At 35.2% G+C, this 21,635-nt stretch overlaps 1 protein-coding gene across 3 annotated transcripts in view; it reads right to left on the minus strand.

The window, feature by feature from the left end:
• SNX29 (sorting nexin 29) overlaps nt 1-21,635 on the minus strand; it is a 157,570-nt gene that overhangs the window by 19,731 nt on the left and 116,204 nt on the right. For 2 of the 3 annotated variants that reach the window (XM_067306486.1, XM_067306490.1), the window contains one exon: nt 16,269-16,408. In XM_067306486.1, coding sequence (XP_067162587.1) covers nt 16,269-16,408 — 140 coding nt within the window. Of the gene's footprint in view, nt 1-12,825; nt 14,948-16,268; nt 16,409-21,635 lie in introns of those variants that run through there. The other variant, XM_067306487.1, reaches the window with a different exon arrangement.

Raw genomic sequence — 21,635 nt, forward strand, 5'->3', positions numbered from 1 at the left:
AATTGAAAGGAAATTGCAATCACTTCTAATGAAATGGCTCCTCTCCCGGGTGCACAAAATTGAATAATGGAAAACACATTCCTTATGAGAGAGTCTCTCCATATGTCCTTCTTTTCATTCTCTCCACCACCTTCCTCTCTCATCATTCATATACATTCCCTTACTTCACTCCAATCTGCCTCGTTCAGTCTCTTTCCTCTATTACTTGTCTCTACAGCATTCTTCTGTTCTTACTCTACTCTTTTATTCTCGTATGCCCCCCACATTCTCCAGTTTTACTTTATTATTTGGCATTTCCAACAGCCACAATGCACTCTACTGCCCAATACTTTCTCAGTATTTTTCTTCTCTCTATGCCCAATTCTCCTCTCAAAAAACTTTGGCCCTCTGAGTCAATTCTACTTCTTAGTTGAGTCAAACCTCTCAACTCAGAAGCCAGTCATTCCTACAGCTCCCCACCTAATCCAATTCATTCCTGCATTAACAACCTACACATCAACTCAGCTCTTTCAAATCCATCCACCTGCTTATTTCATGTTTCAGTCTGCGCTCAGCTCACTTTAGGAAAGCTTTCTCTATTACAATATAGACCTCAACTCCCTGTTAAGACTTGAGCTCAGGTTTTCAGGCACAAAGACCCCTGTCCCAGGGTAACTGGACTCCCCTAGCTCTGGGGTAAAATCCTCCTGAGTCTTGGAGATGTTTTTATTCTACTGTTATACTTTCCAAAATATATTTTGTGAAAACTATTAGTTTAAGGCATTTTTGGTACATTTCTCCAGAATTTCTCTGACTCGATCATTGAATGGCAGGGAAGCTATCCGATGGCTAGCCTGACAAAAGAACCTTATTTTTTTTATTCATCTAGAAAAATTATACCACTTTCCACAGAAAAGGTTTCAAGATGGCTGTCAATGTTGCTGAAAAGCAAAAAAGTTCAACTGATTATTTGACACCTCATTTCACAGTAAAATGCTTTCATGCTATCAAGAATCAGGACACCACTTTGATGTACCGTATTCTTAACTCCATAATCATTTCTGGTATTTAACTTTTTGTAGCTAGAATGCTAAAGTTTGTTCCAGATTTAAAACAGGCATAAACAGCTTTGAAAAACATTGGCTCTATTGTTTATAGATTATATATAGATAAAATAGATGGAGGATTTTTTTTATATTTATAATTAGAAAGAGCTATTGATTTAGCTAGTGATTAGCCATATTCTGCAGTTACACACACAGTTTGGGGGAAAAACTGTAAAATTATAAGGATTATAAGCATTTTAGAGTGACAACTTTCACTGTAAACTAATTACGTTATTCATTTTTTCCTCTCTACCTCAGAAACTCTGATGAGCTTATAAACACATAGTCAGAAGTATTAAAGGATATCTGTTTATTCATCTGAAGCGACACTTTTACAACATGGATCTATTATCAGAAAATGTCTGTATTTTCCTTTTTATAGTTAGGATAAAACACAGAATCAAATTCCATTAAAAAGGTGTTTATATTTTCAATTCCATTTCTACTCTAGATTGAGCACAATCTATTAAATACATTTTATTATGCTGCTTTTGCCATAATTTAATTCTTGAAAGATAGCAAGTTTAAAATTTTTCACTTACTGGAACTGACATGCACTTAAAATGAAACTGCACTTAAAAAAAAAAAAAGTCAATTCCCAAATACATCATTTTTATCTACAATTCCCCACATTATTTTGTGAACCAATAACAGCCCTGATTACTGCGTACAACTGCTCAACACATGCAGTGGCTCAAAGTATAGTAGCAGTTGCCATATTCTTCACAGCAAACGGAACAGGCTCACCTCGGGGGCAGGCGCGGGGAGCAGAGCACATTTGAAATAGCTAGCGTTGGGGCTGCGACGTGCTTTTTTAACCACAAAGGCAAGGGAGCCTTTGGTTGCTAGTCAAGCCAGAGCCCTGAGGGACCATACTGGCGTGGGGGATTTCAGGGCTGTGACCTCCTGCTTCAGCCGTGCTGCGCGAGACAGCCTGAAAGCTTCTGCACCGCAGGCGGCACCGTGCGCCGAGCGCCACTGGCGGTCCCGGGGCTCTCGCGGACAGGACCACAGCTGCTTTGAGCCCACAGCAGGCAGCCTTTTCTAGGCCTTTTACACAACTACCCTACCTAGTTTTATTTCCTCAGTGAAAATTTTCCTTTCTGACTGAATGCCTATTTCATATATTTTCTAAAACTGTATTTTTATATTACACTTTTAATCTGTGGACAGAGGGGAGTTTTTTCAGTTTTGCAGGCTAAAATATACTAATTTTGATTGCTTTTTCTTTCACATTGCTTTTCTATTGCTACAACACCAACAGATCTCTTCCTTGTTTTTAAGTAGTTTAATCAATACATTACTATCCTTGTCTAATACGATTGTAATTAGAGCTTTAGTCTGTAATATACCGCCTAAAGAAATATTTTAATTCAAAATGCATTGGAAGTTGCTTTTCTTATCCTTCTTTTCATGTGTAAATACTTTATTTGCACTGTGTAAACTTTGGGATATTGAAGGTGAAATCCCTTCTCTATTATTAAAGACCACCAAGACAAGAAAGGCCTATGAACTATTTCACAAGTACCATTAACCTTACTTTCCAGCAGGGGAAACATGATTATCTCACTAAAAACATAGAGCTTGAAAGTATTTAGAACCAGACTTCCCTCCAGCCAGCGTTACAGGTTACGATGAATGTTTACACTGTAGCCAATGAGGAGCAGGAAAGGGCTAATTTCACAATTTCACATGTGCATCATTTAAAAAAAAAAAAAAAAGACAAAGAAATACGCTAGTGTGATAACAAAAGATAACATCAGTAACAAGTTGCTATGGAAAGGACATTTACGAAACATATAATCAATCATTGCTTTTAAAACTTTTGTTTCAAAAACTAGTGTTTGAGAACAATATATTCACCAGGCCATTAATTCCAAAATTGTTCCATGGAAGTTAGAAACTTTTATTTTTTATTCCTTCTCTTTTGAGGAGCAGGAAAGAAGGGAAGGGGGAGGAAATGATGCTTATGAAGCTTTCCTTCTTTTTGATGATCAGTTCAGGCAAGAATACAAGTGGCAATATGTTTTTCAAAAAGAGTTTGTGCTAGACATATACAAAGGTCATTAGACACTAATCCTCAGAAACATTCTAGAAGGTTATCATGCAGAGGTTTATTTGTTTTCAGCTAATATTATGGGGTTCTGAATCAGGAAAGAAATTTAACCATTATACTGTAAGAATATATATAATCCTTTGGTGAAATCTATTTTTTGGAGTCTACTAATATGAATCAAACCACGACGTGTCAATCATTTCAATACACTTCCTACATCATCCCAGAACTTTTAAATATTCAGAGTAGATATGATTAAGATTTTCTACATAAAGATTGACATTTGTAGATAGATAGATAGATAGATAGTTTTATAACTAAGGACAAATGTACTGCAGGCAACAAAATAATTGGTTTAAGTGGGAGCAGCCCCACGGATGTCAGCGCAGCCATGCTAGCTCCTAACAGGACTCTCCCACTCCCCAGCGGTAACCCAGCCCTATGCGTGACCGATACTATCAAACGGGCATTTGAAAATTCAGTCCCCATTTCCTAGTATGTTTTAAGGAGAGAAAGTGGCCAAGAAGAAATTCAGGCCTTTAATTCAAAATTAAAGAACAAAGTGCGTTATGTTCTGTATTCATTCAAACTTCTCTGTAGTTGGAAAAGCAAAACTACCTTTTTATTAAAGTTTTTCAGAAAACTTACTAGAGCTTAAACATCCCAACAAATACTGAAACACAAAGAAATACACATTTACTTTAAATACAAGCTGACCAAATACTCTTGATTAATGTTCCTAAGCTTTCTTATTCAAGAAGGAAAATAAGATTTGCAATAACAATTACACCACCTAATATGCTCATCTTATTTGCACACTTGAAGAATAAAGTGAAAATTAAAACCAGCTGTAGACAGAAATGGGCCTGGGGGAAATTTCCTATTATTTCGAAGATATGCCCTATTTTAAAAGCAACTTACAAAATTTTCAGTTAATTTTATTATTAAGTAATCATGAGGATTCTTTTTAAAAATATTTTCTTATTTTCTAAGAGAGTTACTAACTGAATTGCATAAAATCTGAACCAAATCCACTTTGGTAAATACCTGCCACTTTGGGAAAGATATAAGAAGTATACACATGGGAATGATGTGTTTTTGTTGCTGGGCAACAGAATGTGGATTGATTCCCATTTAGGCCCTATACTATAGATCTTACTAAAGAATTTTATATACATACTATATACATGTCATCTATACATCCGTCCTGACCTCATATCTATGTAAGATATACTTGGGAATGGATGGCGGTTATATCTTACATTTTACAATTTATAGTCTTAACCAATGTTAAAGTTAATCTCAGTTATTGGGCTGTTTGCTCTAAAAATCTCAGCAGAGAAAATGGACAACTAATTGAGTTTACTGCAGCCGAATGTCAGAGAAGTGGAGATCCTTTCTCACTGCTGCCACTAGAACTGCAAAAACGCCTGCTCTTCAAAGGAGGACTACACCGTCCAGCCAAAGGAAGCAGAAAGAAATCTCGGTCTCTCAATCCCTCTCTCTCTCAGAAAAAGATATACTCTATAGAAACAACAATGCTCAAAACACAGTGAAGGTGTGAGATTCTTATGAGTCACAGTCACTTGCAGAAGTGAACCGGTGACAAACAACTCCTTTCCTATTCCACAACACTGTTCATATCTGTGACTACACTTTGTTGGATATCAGGAACTGGTGCTCAAATGCATCAGTCTTCCAGCTAACTTGTTTTTGTTCCAAATAATTTACCCTTTCATTTATTTTGATTTAATTCCCCAACACATTAATTATTTGGGGTAAGTTAACCTGTGCTTCTAAGTACTCAGCATTACAATTTGTTGCTACTATTCACAGAAATGCACATTTTAAGATAGCAGCTGAGAATGGTTAAAAAAAAGTGGATGGCAGCAATGAAATGAAAATTATATTTGGATAAATACAGTCATATTTTGAAAGTCCCTCTTCTGGATTATTTTTATCTTGATTGCAAAGTGAAGAAGAGATTTAACTTCTCCTTATTCTCCTTATTTTGCCCAGCCTCAAACCTGCATCCTTCTTTACTGGCTGTAGGGCCCATGCTTTGCTACCACTCTCAGAAACACCTGCTGCAACGCAGGAATGGCTGAGTGTCTAGAAAGCGTTCACTTTTTAAAGGGAGAGTGCATGTCACTTGCTTGTTACCAAGGAAACAGGATCACTGCTGTAATGACACAAAAATTTAAGTGGCTGTGCGTTCTACTTTGAGAAAAATCTTAACCCCTTCCTATACTGCTACAAGTTAGGCAGGGTATGGAGATAATCTGCATGGCTTAGAAAACCTGCCTCTTGCCAAAGACTTGTTGAATTTATTTGCAGGCATTGAAGAGCAGGACAAAAAGGAAAAAAAAATGCTGCTGAGAACAACAGCTCTTCTCAGAATGATCTCTCATTATTAATCCAGCTGTTAACTGGGAGGAAAAATGACAAAAAGTGATGATACGATTCCTGATGCCCAGTCAATAATCACTCAAAAGCATCTCAGTCCATTTCCTTTAATTAAACTCATCAGCATCCCATAAGGATCTGACCTTCCCAGACTAAGAGAAAAGGTTCTGCAAAATACTTGTCTTGCACAAACTGGGAGCCAGGTGTAATCAAGAAGGCACCTATCAAAGTGACATTAAACTATTTCTGCATGTTAGAAAGGTGTGAAAGGAAGAAATACTAGGTGAACTGATGACTGCACATTTTCAAAGTAGGCGACTTGGCATTTTCACTCTCTCCTGCAGCAATTTATATGATTTGCAAAAGAGGAAGAGGAATAGACCCATTAGAAACAAAAACTGAATGCATAACACAGTTAAAAGTTGTTTTTGCAGAGCACTAATACTGCAATGTTAAAAATGGTCTCTTTATTCAACATAACCTCCATATGTTTCAGAGCTTTCGAAGTTGTGTTTTCAGGAACAGGAAGTCAAGACCTACCAACTAGGTACCAATAGCTACATACAAAGTGCTTTTTGATCGTTACTGTTGATCCATTTAATTTAAAAGCACGAGGCAAGAATTTAAAGCATGAAGTGAAGGAGAACATTTCTTGCACGTTTCTATAAATGTACAAGAAATATCATATACTCTCCCTCACTTGTTTCCACAATTTTACATATGTAATATCAGTACTGCCTATTTCCACATGCTTTATTTTCTCAGGCAGCATTAAACAAGTCTCTACTTTATTCAGAGGCAACTGTAAAAGATCATAAGCTCTCAAATCCCTCCAATTCTGACTGCATAGTATTTACTTCTGTAACACTATACACTAAATTATTCTTCTCATGAGCACTGTAAAGGTCACTTTGAACACATGACAAAAATCTGTTTGATGGGAACATGCTCATAAATACCTATTTGTGAGGCCTGTTGAACAGTTTATAGCAATTAACTTTGCAGAGCGAAGTCTTATTGTCCTTATTTAGATGCTAATCAGTTTAAGAGTCAAGTTATTTGACACTGAAGTTGTTTTTTCCTATGAAAGGATTCAATAATGAGGGCGATATAATACAAAACCCTCTGGAGCTGCTGCATGATACACCAGTTTTACTGGGCATCACATCAAGATAAACAAATGAGAAATGCCTTTTCTTTAAGGCATCTCAGTCCTGAAACAAAACAACACTAGGGTTTCGTTAGGGTCAGTTTAGAAGGCTGTGTTTATATAATGCTTTCTCTCTTCCCCATAATCTGCAGGAGAAAATTTCAATTATACTTGTTCCGAATACTGAAATATTCAGCTTGGGACTGTCTCAAATGCCAAAGAGGGAGGGAGGAAGGGCAAGCAAGAGCAAAAGAGCAGGCAGGCACAAAAGAGCACGCGAGACGGCAGGAGCAAGATGGGTGCACGAACAGATTCCTTCTCCTGAATAAAACCTATTTACATTGGGAACTGCTGGCAAATTTCTCTGAATAGAATTAGGACCAATTGCTGCAAAAAGAAATACAACCTACAGAAATGCAGCTGACAGGAATAAAGGAGATAAGAAAACTGCAGAGAGCTTTCAGTCCTTTTTAATTTAACAGTCGAGAAAAAGATCGAAGAGCACAAGAATAGTTTTAAAAGACTTTAAAATGACATAAATTTTGATCTAAAATATAAAGGATTACAACATTTGTATTCAAAGCAGATAACTAAGCCTGTTGATAATTCCACGCATCTTCCATAAATCATTAGTAACTGTGCATATTATTCTTCCTGATTAAAAATTGTCATTTAAGCTCTAGTGAGTAGTTATTTGACTGCTAATTTCTGTAAAACTGTAACAACAGAACCAAGGTGAACTCAGCAGGTATCTTTAGTGCCGGCGGGTATTTGGAATATACCTCCATCTACAGAAACCGTTTCAAGACTGTGAATGCTGCTAATTGCTAAGATAACTATCCTGAAATTAGGACGTCACAGGCTGCAAACTCTTTGGCTACAAGGTGTCTATATTAACTCAGAAAGGCTAACAAAAGGAAATTGCATACTGAAAAACACACTGATGTGCAAGATGCCAATTCTGTAAAATGTGAAATAGTTGGGTAATGCCATGCTCTGGAGACAGGTGAGGGGGGAAGACAAGGGAACAGGACTTTGGGCACATTAGCACTAATTTGGATATTTGATTGCTCTGATCCCATACCAAACTAAGGAGCTTTTCTCTCTACGATGCTTTTACTGGCATCCCTTTACTGCAAAGAGCCTCCCTAGAATCAAAAGAGGTAACAGTAAATGAAATTTTGGTCTAGTAGAGATGCAGTCTTCTCAGCGTAGGGAGCATCTTCCAAAATTATTTTAAGGGTGTGATTTTCTCTACACGCTCCTAACTGATGCAAGTACGCTGGCGAAATTCTTTAAGGCAATCTAAGACTTGGTCAATGATGGATCTGAGTTTAAACACAGCTTCGTTAACTCTCCTGTAATATCTGGCACATGTAGTAGAATAAAACTATTTCATAGTTTGCATTATGAAAGCAATCATCTTCCACAGATACTTGACTCTTCCTAACTCAATTTACAGATTTTGGCATTTATTCAAAACTAACCACCCATAATAAAAAGACAGTATAACCACCCATAACAAAAAGACAGTAAGACGCATTTTTGCAAACCTTATGCCTGAAAAAACATAGGAAGAAGCAGGATAGTTCTTTACTGTATGAAAAGGTGGAGCAGAGTTGCAACAAATGATCTCTTACAAAAACTTGATACTCTTCTTTCCGTGGTTATTCAGGTTTTGAGTATCTGCATACTTTACAGCTGGGATAAAGTTTTAATTATTTAACAAATAATCTGTCAAATCCCAGATAGAAACTTATCAATTTGAATTCTGAAATTTCCACTTCCCTCAAGGCACCTAGGAAACATCTGTATATGCAGAGCTTTCTTATTTTACTACTGTGGAGAAACTGTACATGTTTCTCAAGTGTTCCCTTGTAAAATCAAGAACTAAAACCTGATCATCATCTTCATTTCTTTGGAAAAAAACACAGCTTTACAAAGTCAAATACTTTTCGTTATCCTCAAGTACCAGCATTACTCAATCCTTCCTTACTATAGTCACCCTCTCTTCCTTTAAATATTAAGCATCTCCCTGCTCTCTCCCTGCTTCTTCCTGCTCTCATTATCATCCTCCTGATCTGTTTTGTCCTTCTTCATTTTCCTCTAACATTCAAAACGCTCTCATCTACTTAGAACAGGACAAGGAAAATTTAATGCATCTGTAGTATGCCATGCCTCTGTAATACATGCCTTCAATGTTGAGATGTGCCAAAACATGAAATAAAGACAACGTAACATCTTAATACCATTCTCTGATCTTAACTCTTGAAAAAGGAAAAGATATAAAAGTATGAATTCTGACATACTTAGACCAAACAATTTTTGCCCTACTTCTTCAGGTTTCAGTTAAATCAAAAGAAGAGGTATGATGCTTTAAGTCTTATGCCAAGCCCTGTAGGTTATGACAGACTAAAAACAAACTGTCAGTTACAAAGTGAAGAATGCAGAAAACAAGAATAATACTGACAACTATAGCTGTGTTAAGAACAATCCACTTCAAGTCAGATTATTTTAATTATATCACCAGGGAAACATCAGTTGAATAGTAAATTTTTGCCATGGAATATCCTGCATTATCTTAATGTGCTAATCAAATTTTAGATATCTAAGATATTTTTACTTCAACAATCATCAGTGCTTGGCAACACCATCCCATTAAAAGATAAATATTGTGTAATGTCTCTATACAGCTTTAGGAGTAGATCAATCAGTTAACATGGCAATAAATTAGCTTCATTAGCATGTTTCAGGCATTAGGAAGTGCTTTACTAATTAAAAGTCACATATTTAAGCAAATGCTATTCCTAGTTTGTTCATGTAAATTATGTTCCTCTATCAGAGTGCTTACTTACGGTTACAGAGTAGAACTGAGATCTATTAAAGAGATAATGAGCTCATTCAGTGCCAAGCGGGTAACACAAGCTGCCACTTTGAAGGAAGCAATCAGGTAAAAATCTGGGCGCTGGTCAAAAGGGTATACTATGCGTTGTCTGAATACTGCCATTTATTCTATTAGAAGTCATGGATACGTATGTTAATTACTTTAAAAAAAAAAAGTGTCATGGCATTACCAACTCATTTTTTCAGAAATTAATCTATTCAAAATTACATTTAAAATTTTTTATTCCTTTACTTCACATTGATGTTGTTTTTAATCTTATTTTTATCAGATAAATAATCTTTTTTATCAGATAAATAATAATCTTATTCTTTTTATCAGATAAATAATAATCTTTTTTTTTTAAATCAGATAAAGCACTAACAGAAGAATGCTGGCACCACATACACCACAAATTATATGCACAGGACAATTTTGCCATCCTCTTAGCAATTGCCCCAGGAACTTTCTGGCTGCAACTGCAGACCCAATATGTGCTACAGAATGAACAAAACAAAAATTCAAAATAAAAATCATGCTACCAGTATGTCCCAGAACACGTGTAACTGATGCAATACCACATATCCTAACTACAGGGATGCCAAAGGAATCATCTCAATGACTATACAGTGCCCACATATCCTCAAGGCATATCAGTATCTAAGATTTTGAGCTAATTTTTTTCTACAGAATTGTAAAAATCATAAAACAAAAACCTTAACCACTGTGTTGATATAGATACATGCATGCATGTAGGTTTTTGTTTATATATATCATACATAGATAGTAAGGAATTCAAACAAGAGAAGGGACTCAATGCATAAACTTTGTATTAACTATCATTTCTGCTATGTTGTTTACACCCCAGAGAAAAACACTTCAGAATTATTTTGGTTTTTCATAGAATCATTTTTTGTAGCTTTTCATGCAGAAAGACTGGTTAATTAACAATTATACTGCTGCTATAGCACAGTACTATTAGTCCAGCTAAGCAAACCATAAAAGGAAGAAATAATTAGAATATTTTAGAAACCTCTTGGTAGCTTTAAACTGATTTCCCATAAATTATAATGAGGCAGAGAACATTAAAACACTGAATGACCAGGCAAGATTACAGAAACATTTTTCCCCTCATTGGAGATTGAGATTTAAAGGTCTGCAAACGGACAAACAGATGTAAATTTTTTAATTTAAATCTCTTCATGAAAACCTCATCTCAGTACTGTCACTGGCCAAGAACACAGGAAAAGCACTGTATTTTTAACATCTTTCTCCTCTAACTTAATACATAATATACTTTATACTTAATATAGTTTATATGAATGTCTATGTATTCAAAGATCTTATTTAGAGTAGTATTCCATGAATATTTCAGTGAAGAGGTTTTAGTTCACTCTTCACAGTTAAACAGTGCCCATGTCTGCTCTATAATAAACTACCCCTTGTTGAGAGATTAAGTTATCAAATGAAGTAAGTGATAGTCAAGTTTTTAATTAACTTTTTATATCTGTGATAATTTTTCTTTTTAATCTAAAAAGTTTTGAAAGTAACTTCGAAAATGTCAATTTTGAGTTTCTTTGAAATGAACTCACAGATACAAGGTCTGCATGAACTTCCCCATAATTTTCTTATAAGATTTCTTTTGTTTATGCTTGAAAATAACTTTTTAACACTAGGAATGGTGTAGGTATAGAAGTTAACTTTCTCTCTCACACCTTTAACATGTAAATTTAAGTGTTCTCAATGACTATGACACACTGACAGTTGTGACTGAAATAGAGATGAGAACCCCCCCCAAATTCAAACCAAACCACCCCCCAGTCCAATAAAACCCCATCTATTCTTACACATTATTTTAGCTAAGTAGTCTGCAAGACAGACAGCAGACGCTTTATTTTACATGCTATTTAGTAGCAAATAAATATTTGAGGAGCATCTCCACAGCAACCTTTTCATTTCGAGTGGTTGGTACTGAAACGTGCTTGCCAGTTGGTACCCTGGATCTCTCTGCCAATCTTCTCATAACTTTATCTTCCAGGAAGGAGGAAGCACTTATGAAACGAGAAGGAAAGGTACAAACAGCACATCTCTGACTACAGTCTGACTTGGAAAATAGGTGGCTGAAAGACAACTGACACAAATCACCCAAGCAGCACAACTTCTGCTATCAAATATGCTGCCAGGAGTGTTATTTAGTGAAATGAAGACTACGTATTTTTTGAACATTATAGTCCTCTAATCATCATGGAGAACTGATGATTCCTGTGGTGTTCAAACACCTCAGGCAGACAATAGTTTCTCAGAACCTACTCTAACCTCTTTACTTCACCGATGATTTCCTGATGAGTCTGTTCTCTGCTTTCTTTAAAGCTATGTTTGACAAGCTACTACAAGAGAACAAATGTCAAAAGCTGCAGCTCAGCAGAACATATGATTAATATTAACCTAGAAAATGTTGTAACATGTAGCAGTGGCCTGGAAAAAGAGGTAAAGAATCTGTGAAATATTCACTAAATTCTGTACTAAATTATATGCATCCATGGTGCAGTTGCATTGCCAAAGCAAAAGGATCAATAAAGAGGCAGAATGCTTGTTTGAATAGCATTGCAGAGCTAAAAAGTGGAGTACATGTTTTAGTAGTTTTACATTGTTTAGGCCTGTTTTGCTCACATATAATATCTGTTTGATCAGCTGTTTGTTTAGCTAATGCTTATCTGAACAGGGTTGATGTTAAACACAGCTCAAGTTAAAATCTCAGGTTGAGGTTTTGGGGAAGACAGGAAGGATGGAGACTCCACAACCTCTCTGTGCAACCCATTCCAGTGTTCCATCACCCTTAGGATAATTCTTTTTTCTCGTGTTTCAATGGAATTCCTCGCACTTCAATTTGTGCCCAGGACAAGGATGATGGGAAGAAACCTTTATATTGTGAAAAATGAGCATATTTGATACAGAAATCACTGAAATAGAAATATGGAACTTCACAACAACATTTTAGTAAGTTGGTTCTTAGACAGAACATACTTGAAATCATATAGCCTGTTATGATTATTTAAGTGGAAAGATTTAATGATATGGTACAGGGAATTGTGATGCTTGTTGCCAGAGAGTCCTCCTGTTTTTATACATGCATTAACCAAGAGCTAATGTGTGTGGTACTTTTCAGATAAACTGAGAAAAATGTGATTAACACACAGGTGTACTTGTTATAACAAGTTTTATTTATCTGCAACATACCTATCAGGACTGCAAATAAATGTTAAATTAAGTAAGTGTTAATAGACATGGTTCCACCAGGTAGCAGATATAGCAATTCAGCAGTGCCAACTCTTGATTTAGGTTTTGCTCTGCATGGACTGGAAAATTTAATTTGTGATGTCAAATTCTTTTTTTACAAAGAGTTTGTTATTCAGCATGCAGACAGACAAATCAGCAGAGCCAGAGTGTCTTTTGTACATTAAGACATGAAAATGGACTGTAAAGGAAATTATTTGATCGAATCTGTGATTGAGCTAATGCAACATTGAAATGGAAAAAAAAAAATCTAAACCAAAGAATGATAAAGATTCACATCAGAAAGAATGCATTAATGACAGTTCACAGCATAAGGAATCAAAAGCAATTACATTTTTATGATGAGCCACTAGCATTTGATACAATAATGAAGAAAAATGCTAGTGAACTGATTCACATTATTTTACTGCAGCCTGTTAACTGTATTTGAGTTTCAAAACAACATTAGTTTCTTTCTTTGTAACAGAGGCAGGGTATTCCATAATAGATCAACTGAAATGTTTTGCCCATCAAATGGGGCCTGATTGTATGCAATCACTGCACTGAGGGGGGAAAACCTCAAAGGAACAACCCACAACAAAAATCTTAGAGGCAGTATTCTTTCCAGTGTTTAATGTTCAGTGAATACAGTCCTAAAGACATTAATTTTAATTTGTTTGTCATCATCATATTCTAGGATCTAAATCAGATTTTAAAAGTGATTCAACACTTATTTACAGTGTTTTATGTTACTAAAGTATTGCTAAACCTAACAGAATAGCAGAATTGCAGGTACCAAGGTTTCAGCTGAATAATGTAATAAACACTTCACAATGTCGAGCACGTTCAAGATCTCCTGTTGAGGGAGCTCAAAATCCATTAAGGCAAAACAATAACGGAGAGGTTGGGAATATAAAGTGAAATTGAAATGCATTATGTTTCCAATGCTTTTTATTACTTACTAGTAGTGCCAGGTCATGACACTCAGAAAATAGAGGACATTCAGAATTCAAATGATAGCCCAAGTATTATGATACTTTCTAAAATTTGTTCCTTCTACCATTGTCAAAAGATTTTTATATTAATTTAAAATTTCTGCTTATCTGCAGAGTAGGGTCTGATATCTCAGTAAAAATTACATAAAAAACCCACTGTGTCTGCTGTAGATGAGTTGTACACCGATTTTGTCCAATGGCTAAGCTTTTTCAGAATCTCACTAATATTCCCAAGGGAATTATCTAGTCTAGCAAATAGAGAATGCCGACCTGTCCATTATTTGAGAAAAATCTGTAAGAAGAAAATATTTCATAGATATGTATGTGGGTGGAACCTTTTTGCCACAATGTTTGGATATCATAGAATATTCTTGAATTTACTATAGTCCATTGCTTCAGGCAATGTATTGAGAACTACGGGATTGCCAAATGCAAAACAATTCTAACAATAAAGCAAATCTCTTTGCAACCTATGATAGAGCTATACCCAAAGATGGTTAACAGTGCATCATACGGATGCTTACACTGACAAATTCCCTTGTGCTACTGCTAAAGATAATTGCCTTATTTTGTATCAGAACGTTTCGAATTTTAAACTGTAGCCATATCCAGAAAACAATTAATTTAAATATACCATCTTCTCAATGAGAAGATGACTTTGCTCTTTCTCTGAAATGAATTGTATCTATTCATTCATATCATTAAAATTTATTAAAAGAATTTTCTTTTTATAACAGCAGAACAAAGTAATAGCTTTTATTCAGATTTGTGCATCTCTGGTAGACCTTGTTAAAAAAGACTCTGATTCTGAATCTTCTTTTGTGCCTGTCTTTTCTTTTTTTAATAAACAAAACTCCAAGATCTAAATTCTATTTACACACTAGTACAAGAGCCAAGCTTAACTCTCAGAAAGCAAGTTCACTGTTTAGTGCTGAGCAGTTAGATGGAATTTGTTTTCCCTTGCTATCTTTGACATAAGTAGCTTACAGATTATAATATGCTATTGTTGAAATACGATCTTTCAAAGTAGAATAAAAAGAAACACTTACTACTTTTAGAGCACTGTATTGTCTCATAGTTGATAATCTCACAGTATGGTCACTGTTAAATTATACAATTAATGAAAGAATCTTTTTTTAAATGTGTGATATTCTAATGATTGAAATTAAATAAATATTCCAAAACAAAACAATTTTGGTTAAAGTGTGCAAATAACTCATCACAGTTCAAGTAATGAACTGCCACTTTCATTCTTTAAGGCCAAAACATTATATAATCAAAATTATATTTCTAACTATTGTAGTCACTGTATTTCCTAATCTAATGGCCTTTGCTTGAAATTTTGTCCCCTTTTTTCCTTAATTATTTTTGTTGCCATCTTTATGACTCCTTTTAATGTCAAGGTAACAATAATTACTATAGCAACTGAAACCATAATCATCATTTATCAATGCATCTTATTCCCCACAAGTCTTGATTTCTTTTATGAATAAACTGATTGATGAGGAAGAACTAGAGAGCCTCAACCTAAAAATTTTATTTTGCTTTACCACTTGTCCATGTGGAAAACTCAGGATAATCAGTCATAATTAACCATAGATAGGCATTTAAATAGCGCTGTCCTCTATGTGGACACCATTCAGAATTTATTTTCCTGCTCTATATTTAAAAGAGCAAATCATGAAATGAGGTTGACAAGAAATTATTAGTACACTACTTCACACAGATATATTTAACCATCTTAAAATTAAATATCACGGGACAGAAACAGCAAAAATTATTTGAGGTGAAAATTCAGTTGCAAATGTATCTTCTCTTCTGAATTGCCCCCCTAATGTTCAGGGAACAAAATGAACTGCAGCATTTTTGCAGTGACTTGTGGATTGCAGGTTTAATATAATGGCCTACTATGAAAGTGTGTCAAATCTATACATAACTTGTACAGCCTTGTAATAAGGAAACACATCAGCAGACTTGACCCCTTGATTTCTTAATTTGATAAGTACCCTAATAGTGACCTACCCTCATCCCCCCACCCAAAAAATGAAACTAAAAACAAAACACACAGCCCCACCAGCAAAAACAAAACAGTAAATTGAAAAAACGCTAATAAAACAAATCTAAAAATACCTAATGCATCAAGAATATCCATTTATGCAGATTTCTAGGTCACTTAGATGCTTAAGAAAGCTTTACACAGTGATTTTTGTTCAAAACCACCATTTAAATAAAAAAATTACAACATGTGCATCATACATTCCTTTAAACATGAAAAAAACACTTAAAATTTTAACAGGTTCCTTCTATAAAAAAATGCTGTTTAGGAGACTTTGGAGATGTTGGCATTATATTTTAAAATAAATTGCAAAGAAAAAGGCTCATATATTGTTGACTACTGCACATCTACTTGACAGATACTTACACAAAAAAGGGCATCAGCTGAATAAGAGTCTCTTTTTTGGGACTGGCTGTGAATTCTGGTACAGTTTGAATAATTTTGTTCATTACATTCCTTAGGTAATTTTGTAGCTGCTTGCGCCTCTCTTCTACAAACTTTGCATCCTAAAAATAGAAGGGAAAAAATATAAGTGGTGCAAAGAATGTTTTTTCCATTCTATAATGTCAGTAAACAGTCCTAATAAACCTCAGAATTGATTTTTTATGATCTATGCTTATTATAGCTAAAGAAACACATTGGCAAAATGTAAAAAAACAAAAAAACAAAAAAACAAAAAAAACACCTTCTTGACTCTATAATTTTTAGAGGTAAAAGAAAAACCATGTAACCTAATAACAAATAAAACCCCATTTCACAAAGTATCCACTGACATGATGCTGACTTCTCCCCTTGGCAGCAAGAGGGTTTCCCCTATGGACCAAATACTTCGATGAACAGTAGAACTCAAAGTCCTGTGACCTTCGCAAGGTCTCCTTCAGTGGCATAACAATTTTGCAACTCCTTCTGAGATCCAGAATTACTAGACTTCACAGAAGGAAAGAGTGATCCATCATTCCCTCAATTTCTTCACAACTCATACATTTCAGAGGCTGCGTACACAAATTCCAGAATGGATTCATATTTCTCCAGCTTTATCTATTATATTAATAAATTATTATTTTGTTGAGTTTTCACACAGTAGATGGTATTTTAAAGACTATATCACAACTCTCATAGAAGTTTTTTAAGTTCCTATATCCTCAGGATTTTACACTATACGGGCCCTGAAACATGGGAATAACTGTATAAACAGCACACATTTAACTTCTTCATGTGAAGAATCATAATTACAGTGAACTCTAATATAAAGTGCACACACACATCACACTAATGTGAGATTGCTACAGGGTCACAGTGAAAGCAGATGCTGACTGGTTCGTGCTACAAGCAATGAGCTTTATCTCAGAAGTGCAGGCATTCTGACCACCTACTTTAAATTTTGGAGTATGTTTTTAGGCATGAAGCCAAAATAGTTATTAGATAATTACAGCTTTCAAAGGAAGATTATCATCTATAAAATGTGTCTGTACAACCTGTATTACTAATGTATGCAAGAAATATTGTTGAAAAAAGTCCTGGTACCTTGCAAAAACAAAACAAAAAACAAAAACAAAACACACAACAAACCCACAAAACACCAGCAAAAAAATAAAAAAAACTTTTGACGTGACACCAGATAATTTCAATGTATTAAAAAGTAAAGGTTCAAGCCACGCTGCCATGCACATGACGCAAGTTTGAAGACTATTCCTTTTTTAGGTGGAACACACTAACTCAGTATCAAAGCAGGGAAGATCCATTCAACTCAGGAAGCTTGTTCTAGCATTCCTAGAACCCTTACTGACGTTACTCATTCTGCTCTTATCTCTCCTTTGGAGAGATAAGCAGGATGGCAATATTTTTAGTAGACAGAAGAAAATGAGAAAAGATTCTGAATGATATTTCTCAAAGTAGTAATTTAAATTCATGGAAAAAAGAAAAAAGAATAAAGAAAGATCTACCAATGTTAACTAAAGTACATTTGCAAATACTGGCAACCACGGCTTATATTCTACAAAAACTTATTCTTTTAAATAAGCTTACTTTTAGCTACAACATATATTTTCTGTCTGATAAGCAGATAGACAATGTTTACATTTAGGAATTTTAAAAATTTTCCATCAGTGCAGCAATTCATCCAGTCTAACCAAAGCCTTGGCTTAGAAAAGCCTTTCACAAGTGGGCAACATTTTCACTATTGAAGTATCTATGCCTAGCAGCAAAACAACAGAGGACATAATTATGGTTCCACTGAAATCAGGGACAAATTATCCTCTGAATTCAATTAAGTCAGCGTTTTACCCAAATGTTAAGAAAAATGGTTAAATTCACAGAATCTGCTGTAGTTTTCTCTACAGCAGGACTCCCACCACTGTGCTTATACTTCACAGATCCTGTTTTCCACAGTAAAATATTTAAACAAACACACACCATCTTCCTAATATTTTTCTTTTCCCAAGTCATAAACAGCAATGTACATATAAAGGTACAATATAAACTCTGTATACTAAAAATAGCCCAATTTTTGTTATTGTATTGTATTGTTTTCTATTGTATTGTCTTATCCGCATGTGAGGTTTAATAACGTGTAATTTCTGAAGGCATTCTTACTTGCAGGCTTCAAAAAGTTAGGCAGTGTGTGCTATTTAATAAATTTTAAAAATTCCAAAATACATACAAACACATTTTTCATATTTTCTAAATGTGAACTTGCAAGGACATCCAACCATGTTTGACATTCCAGTTTTAAATTAATACATGTAAAAATTAGATCAGTATGAAGAAAAAAAAACGTGTATTACACAGTTTGCTATTTCTTTCCTTTCATCACATAGTTCTTCAGCACCAGTTTACTACACATACACACACCCCGACATCCCCAAAAAATTTTGCAGCAAATGACTCTGGAATTAATTGAATTTACTAAAAAAAAAAATTTCTGAAAATTCTTAGAAAGTGATATTTTATCAAAAAATTCTGCATTATTGCCACTCCAGGCGACTCATGCCACAGTGTCCCTCACCCAGCACTCCACAATTTGAGCACAGTTACTCCTCAGACCCAGCAGAGCACCAGCTTGCTCGGTGTCCCGCTGCACTGAGGAAGTCTGGACAAATATGCTGAACAGAAGTCTACACAAGCTGTTGAGAAATGTTAAAGTAAAAAATTTTAATATGTGGAGATACATCATATTAGAATGAAGTGGAACACTCATAACAAATAAAAAGTAGGTCTAGTACAGGTCTGCTTTGACTAACACTGATTGTATTATTTTTCCTCTTTTCACTAAGATTTTTGATCCTACTGCATTCTTTGACTAGCTCAATTTGCCTTCTTTTTGCTCAAAGCATTTCAAGTATCACATCACCACCTAAGAGGTCACAGTAGTAGGGATGCTAATTTGCTCCCATCACCTGCATGAGGCAAGTCACGGAGTACTCACAGAGGAGACCTTGGAGGAGAAGACATGGTGTGCGGAACAGCTTTGGTCCTGCAAGCGTTAACCACACAAGTAACGGGGTTGGCTGGCCTATGGGACCAGTCTGAATTAGAAGCAATTCCTCCCCACAGCCCAGCTTTCCCCAGCTGCATGTAACGGAGGTGCGAGGAGCGTTGCTCTGGCCCACAAATCCGCTCCCACGTCTTGCTAACGCAGACAAAGCCTTAACTCATCACCACGCCAAAGAAGAGGTCGTCCCCCCACTGCGCCTTCTTGATTCTGCTTTTATTACTTCAATTGAGGAGCTTTGCCAAGCCCCCAAGAAAACTTCCATTTTGAAGCACCACATTTGTCAGCACTTCTTCAGTTTTTATGTTTTTTGGTCACAAATCCTCAGCAACAGTATTTTTAGTGAAATCATTGGCAACTATATTAAAATTTGCTCTTCTGCAGAAGTCACTTTCTTCTAGGCTGACTCATACTGCACATGTATTTAGACAAATATATTTTCTTTCACAGGCAAAAATACTTTGCATTATAAACATATGAGCCAAATGCTGAATGCAGGTACTGTCCATCCATTATATTAACATAAAGAATCTCATTAATTAAAGATAATAACTGCACAAAGTAGTTTTCTAATTAAAAATGCTGCAGATACCACAACATGCTGGGGGAATGCATTTTTGCTGTTTATAGCCAATCACATTAGTGCTTATGATACAATTATTTTTCTGCCATTTATTTGAGTGAAATATAAAAATTCTCAAAAATCACACTCAGTCTGAACACAACTAAGAATGCAGTTTTAGCCTGCTATAAACTTGATCTCTAAAACAAACACTGGATGATCTACCATGAAATTCTGTACCATATACTAAGGCCCACCATCCTTAGCAGAAGTAATATAAAGCAAAGTCAAAATGATCTGCACTTTGTCATAATATGTCCGTCTTCCAACATCGGGCTGCCACTCAGAGGAGTTATTTTGCTATACAGTTGTTACTGCCAAGTAGCATTAGTATACAGAGTTTTTGTCAGAAGGTTGTAAATATAATAATTGATAATGGAAAAAGACAACTGTTTCAGAGAGCCTGGCCAATTTTTTTAGTCTCAAATTATAAAAAGGTAACTGTCACACTTTTTGGGCCCAGTTATCTACAACTGAAATATACTTAGTATTTAATATTCTGACTGCTAAGTGATGTTCTTATTTATGAGCAAAAACTAAAGGGAAAGATTCTCATTTGGATTTACATCAGTGAGACAAAAAACATTTTAGCACCTAACTTCGGGGATTGTATGTGATTATATCTCTGAATATATATCTGCACATGCATGTATCTATTTACACAGCAAACAGCAAAAAGATCTTAAGATTTAATATACAGATTCATGTACTTACCATTTGCTTGATCTGTGTGGATTCTGAACTCAAAGTAATTTTGTCTAAATTGCAACTACATAAACTTTTGCAACCTACAGTTTAACAGTATTAAAGATTAGATTATATGGTTTAGTTTTTATGAAAATCAATGCAAATATGGAACGATAAAGCAACAGTCATAAATAAATGCGCACTTTGTCTTATATGGTTCCAAAAGGAGTCCTGCTCTTACAAATGAGTGGGTATTGATGCCACAGGTCAAAGGCAAATAGAATGGGTATTGTTGGTTTGAACAATCAAATCAAATTAGAATCCAAAAGATGCTGAAGATGTTTTTTTCTCTTTTTTCTTTTTGCTTCATAAAGGCCTCAAAAAGCCTTTTTAATTGCAGGGAAGTTTTACCTGCCTTTATCATGTATGTCTGTGGGGAGGGTGGGGGTGTTTGTTTTTGATTTTTTTTAACTTCATTCGCAGGCGTTTGCTGTGGACAGACAGCTGTAGATTCTGTTTTCAAATCCGGCTATGAAAATGAATTTTTGAATAATTGCAGCAAAGATTTTTTTTTCCAAAAATACATACCAAAAAAGGCACTAAAAGCAGCAGTATGCATTTTTATTTGGTTCCTATACTTTCAAGAACTGTAAGTGTTAATAGGAGACTAATCATACACAGTTTGACATCATTACAGAAAAACAGACTGTTCTATAATAGGTTTTTCTACATTTGCAGTATAGAACATACTTGATCCTTCCATAACCAGTTTGGAAGCACGTGTTTTTAAGCGCTTTCCTGAGACAGGTCCTACATGCTGTTTCTGCAAATCTTTCCATGAAGTGTTTTCAACAACTGGCTACAGTTTTATTAATCTTAAAAATAAAGGCTGACTCCCCCCTTTCAGTTCTCTTAATTGGGTCCAGCAGTAGAT

This window comes from Apteryx mantelli, chromosome 16, assembly GCF_036417845.1.
Source record: "Apteryx mantelli isolate bAptMan1 chromosome 16, bAptMan1.hap1, whole genome shotgun sequence".
In the NCBI taxonomy this organism is placed as follows: Eukaryota; Metazoa; Chordata; class Aves; order Apterygiformes; family Apterygidae; genus Apteryx; species Apteryx mantelli.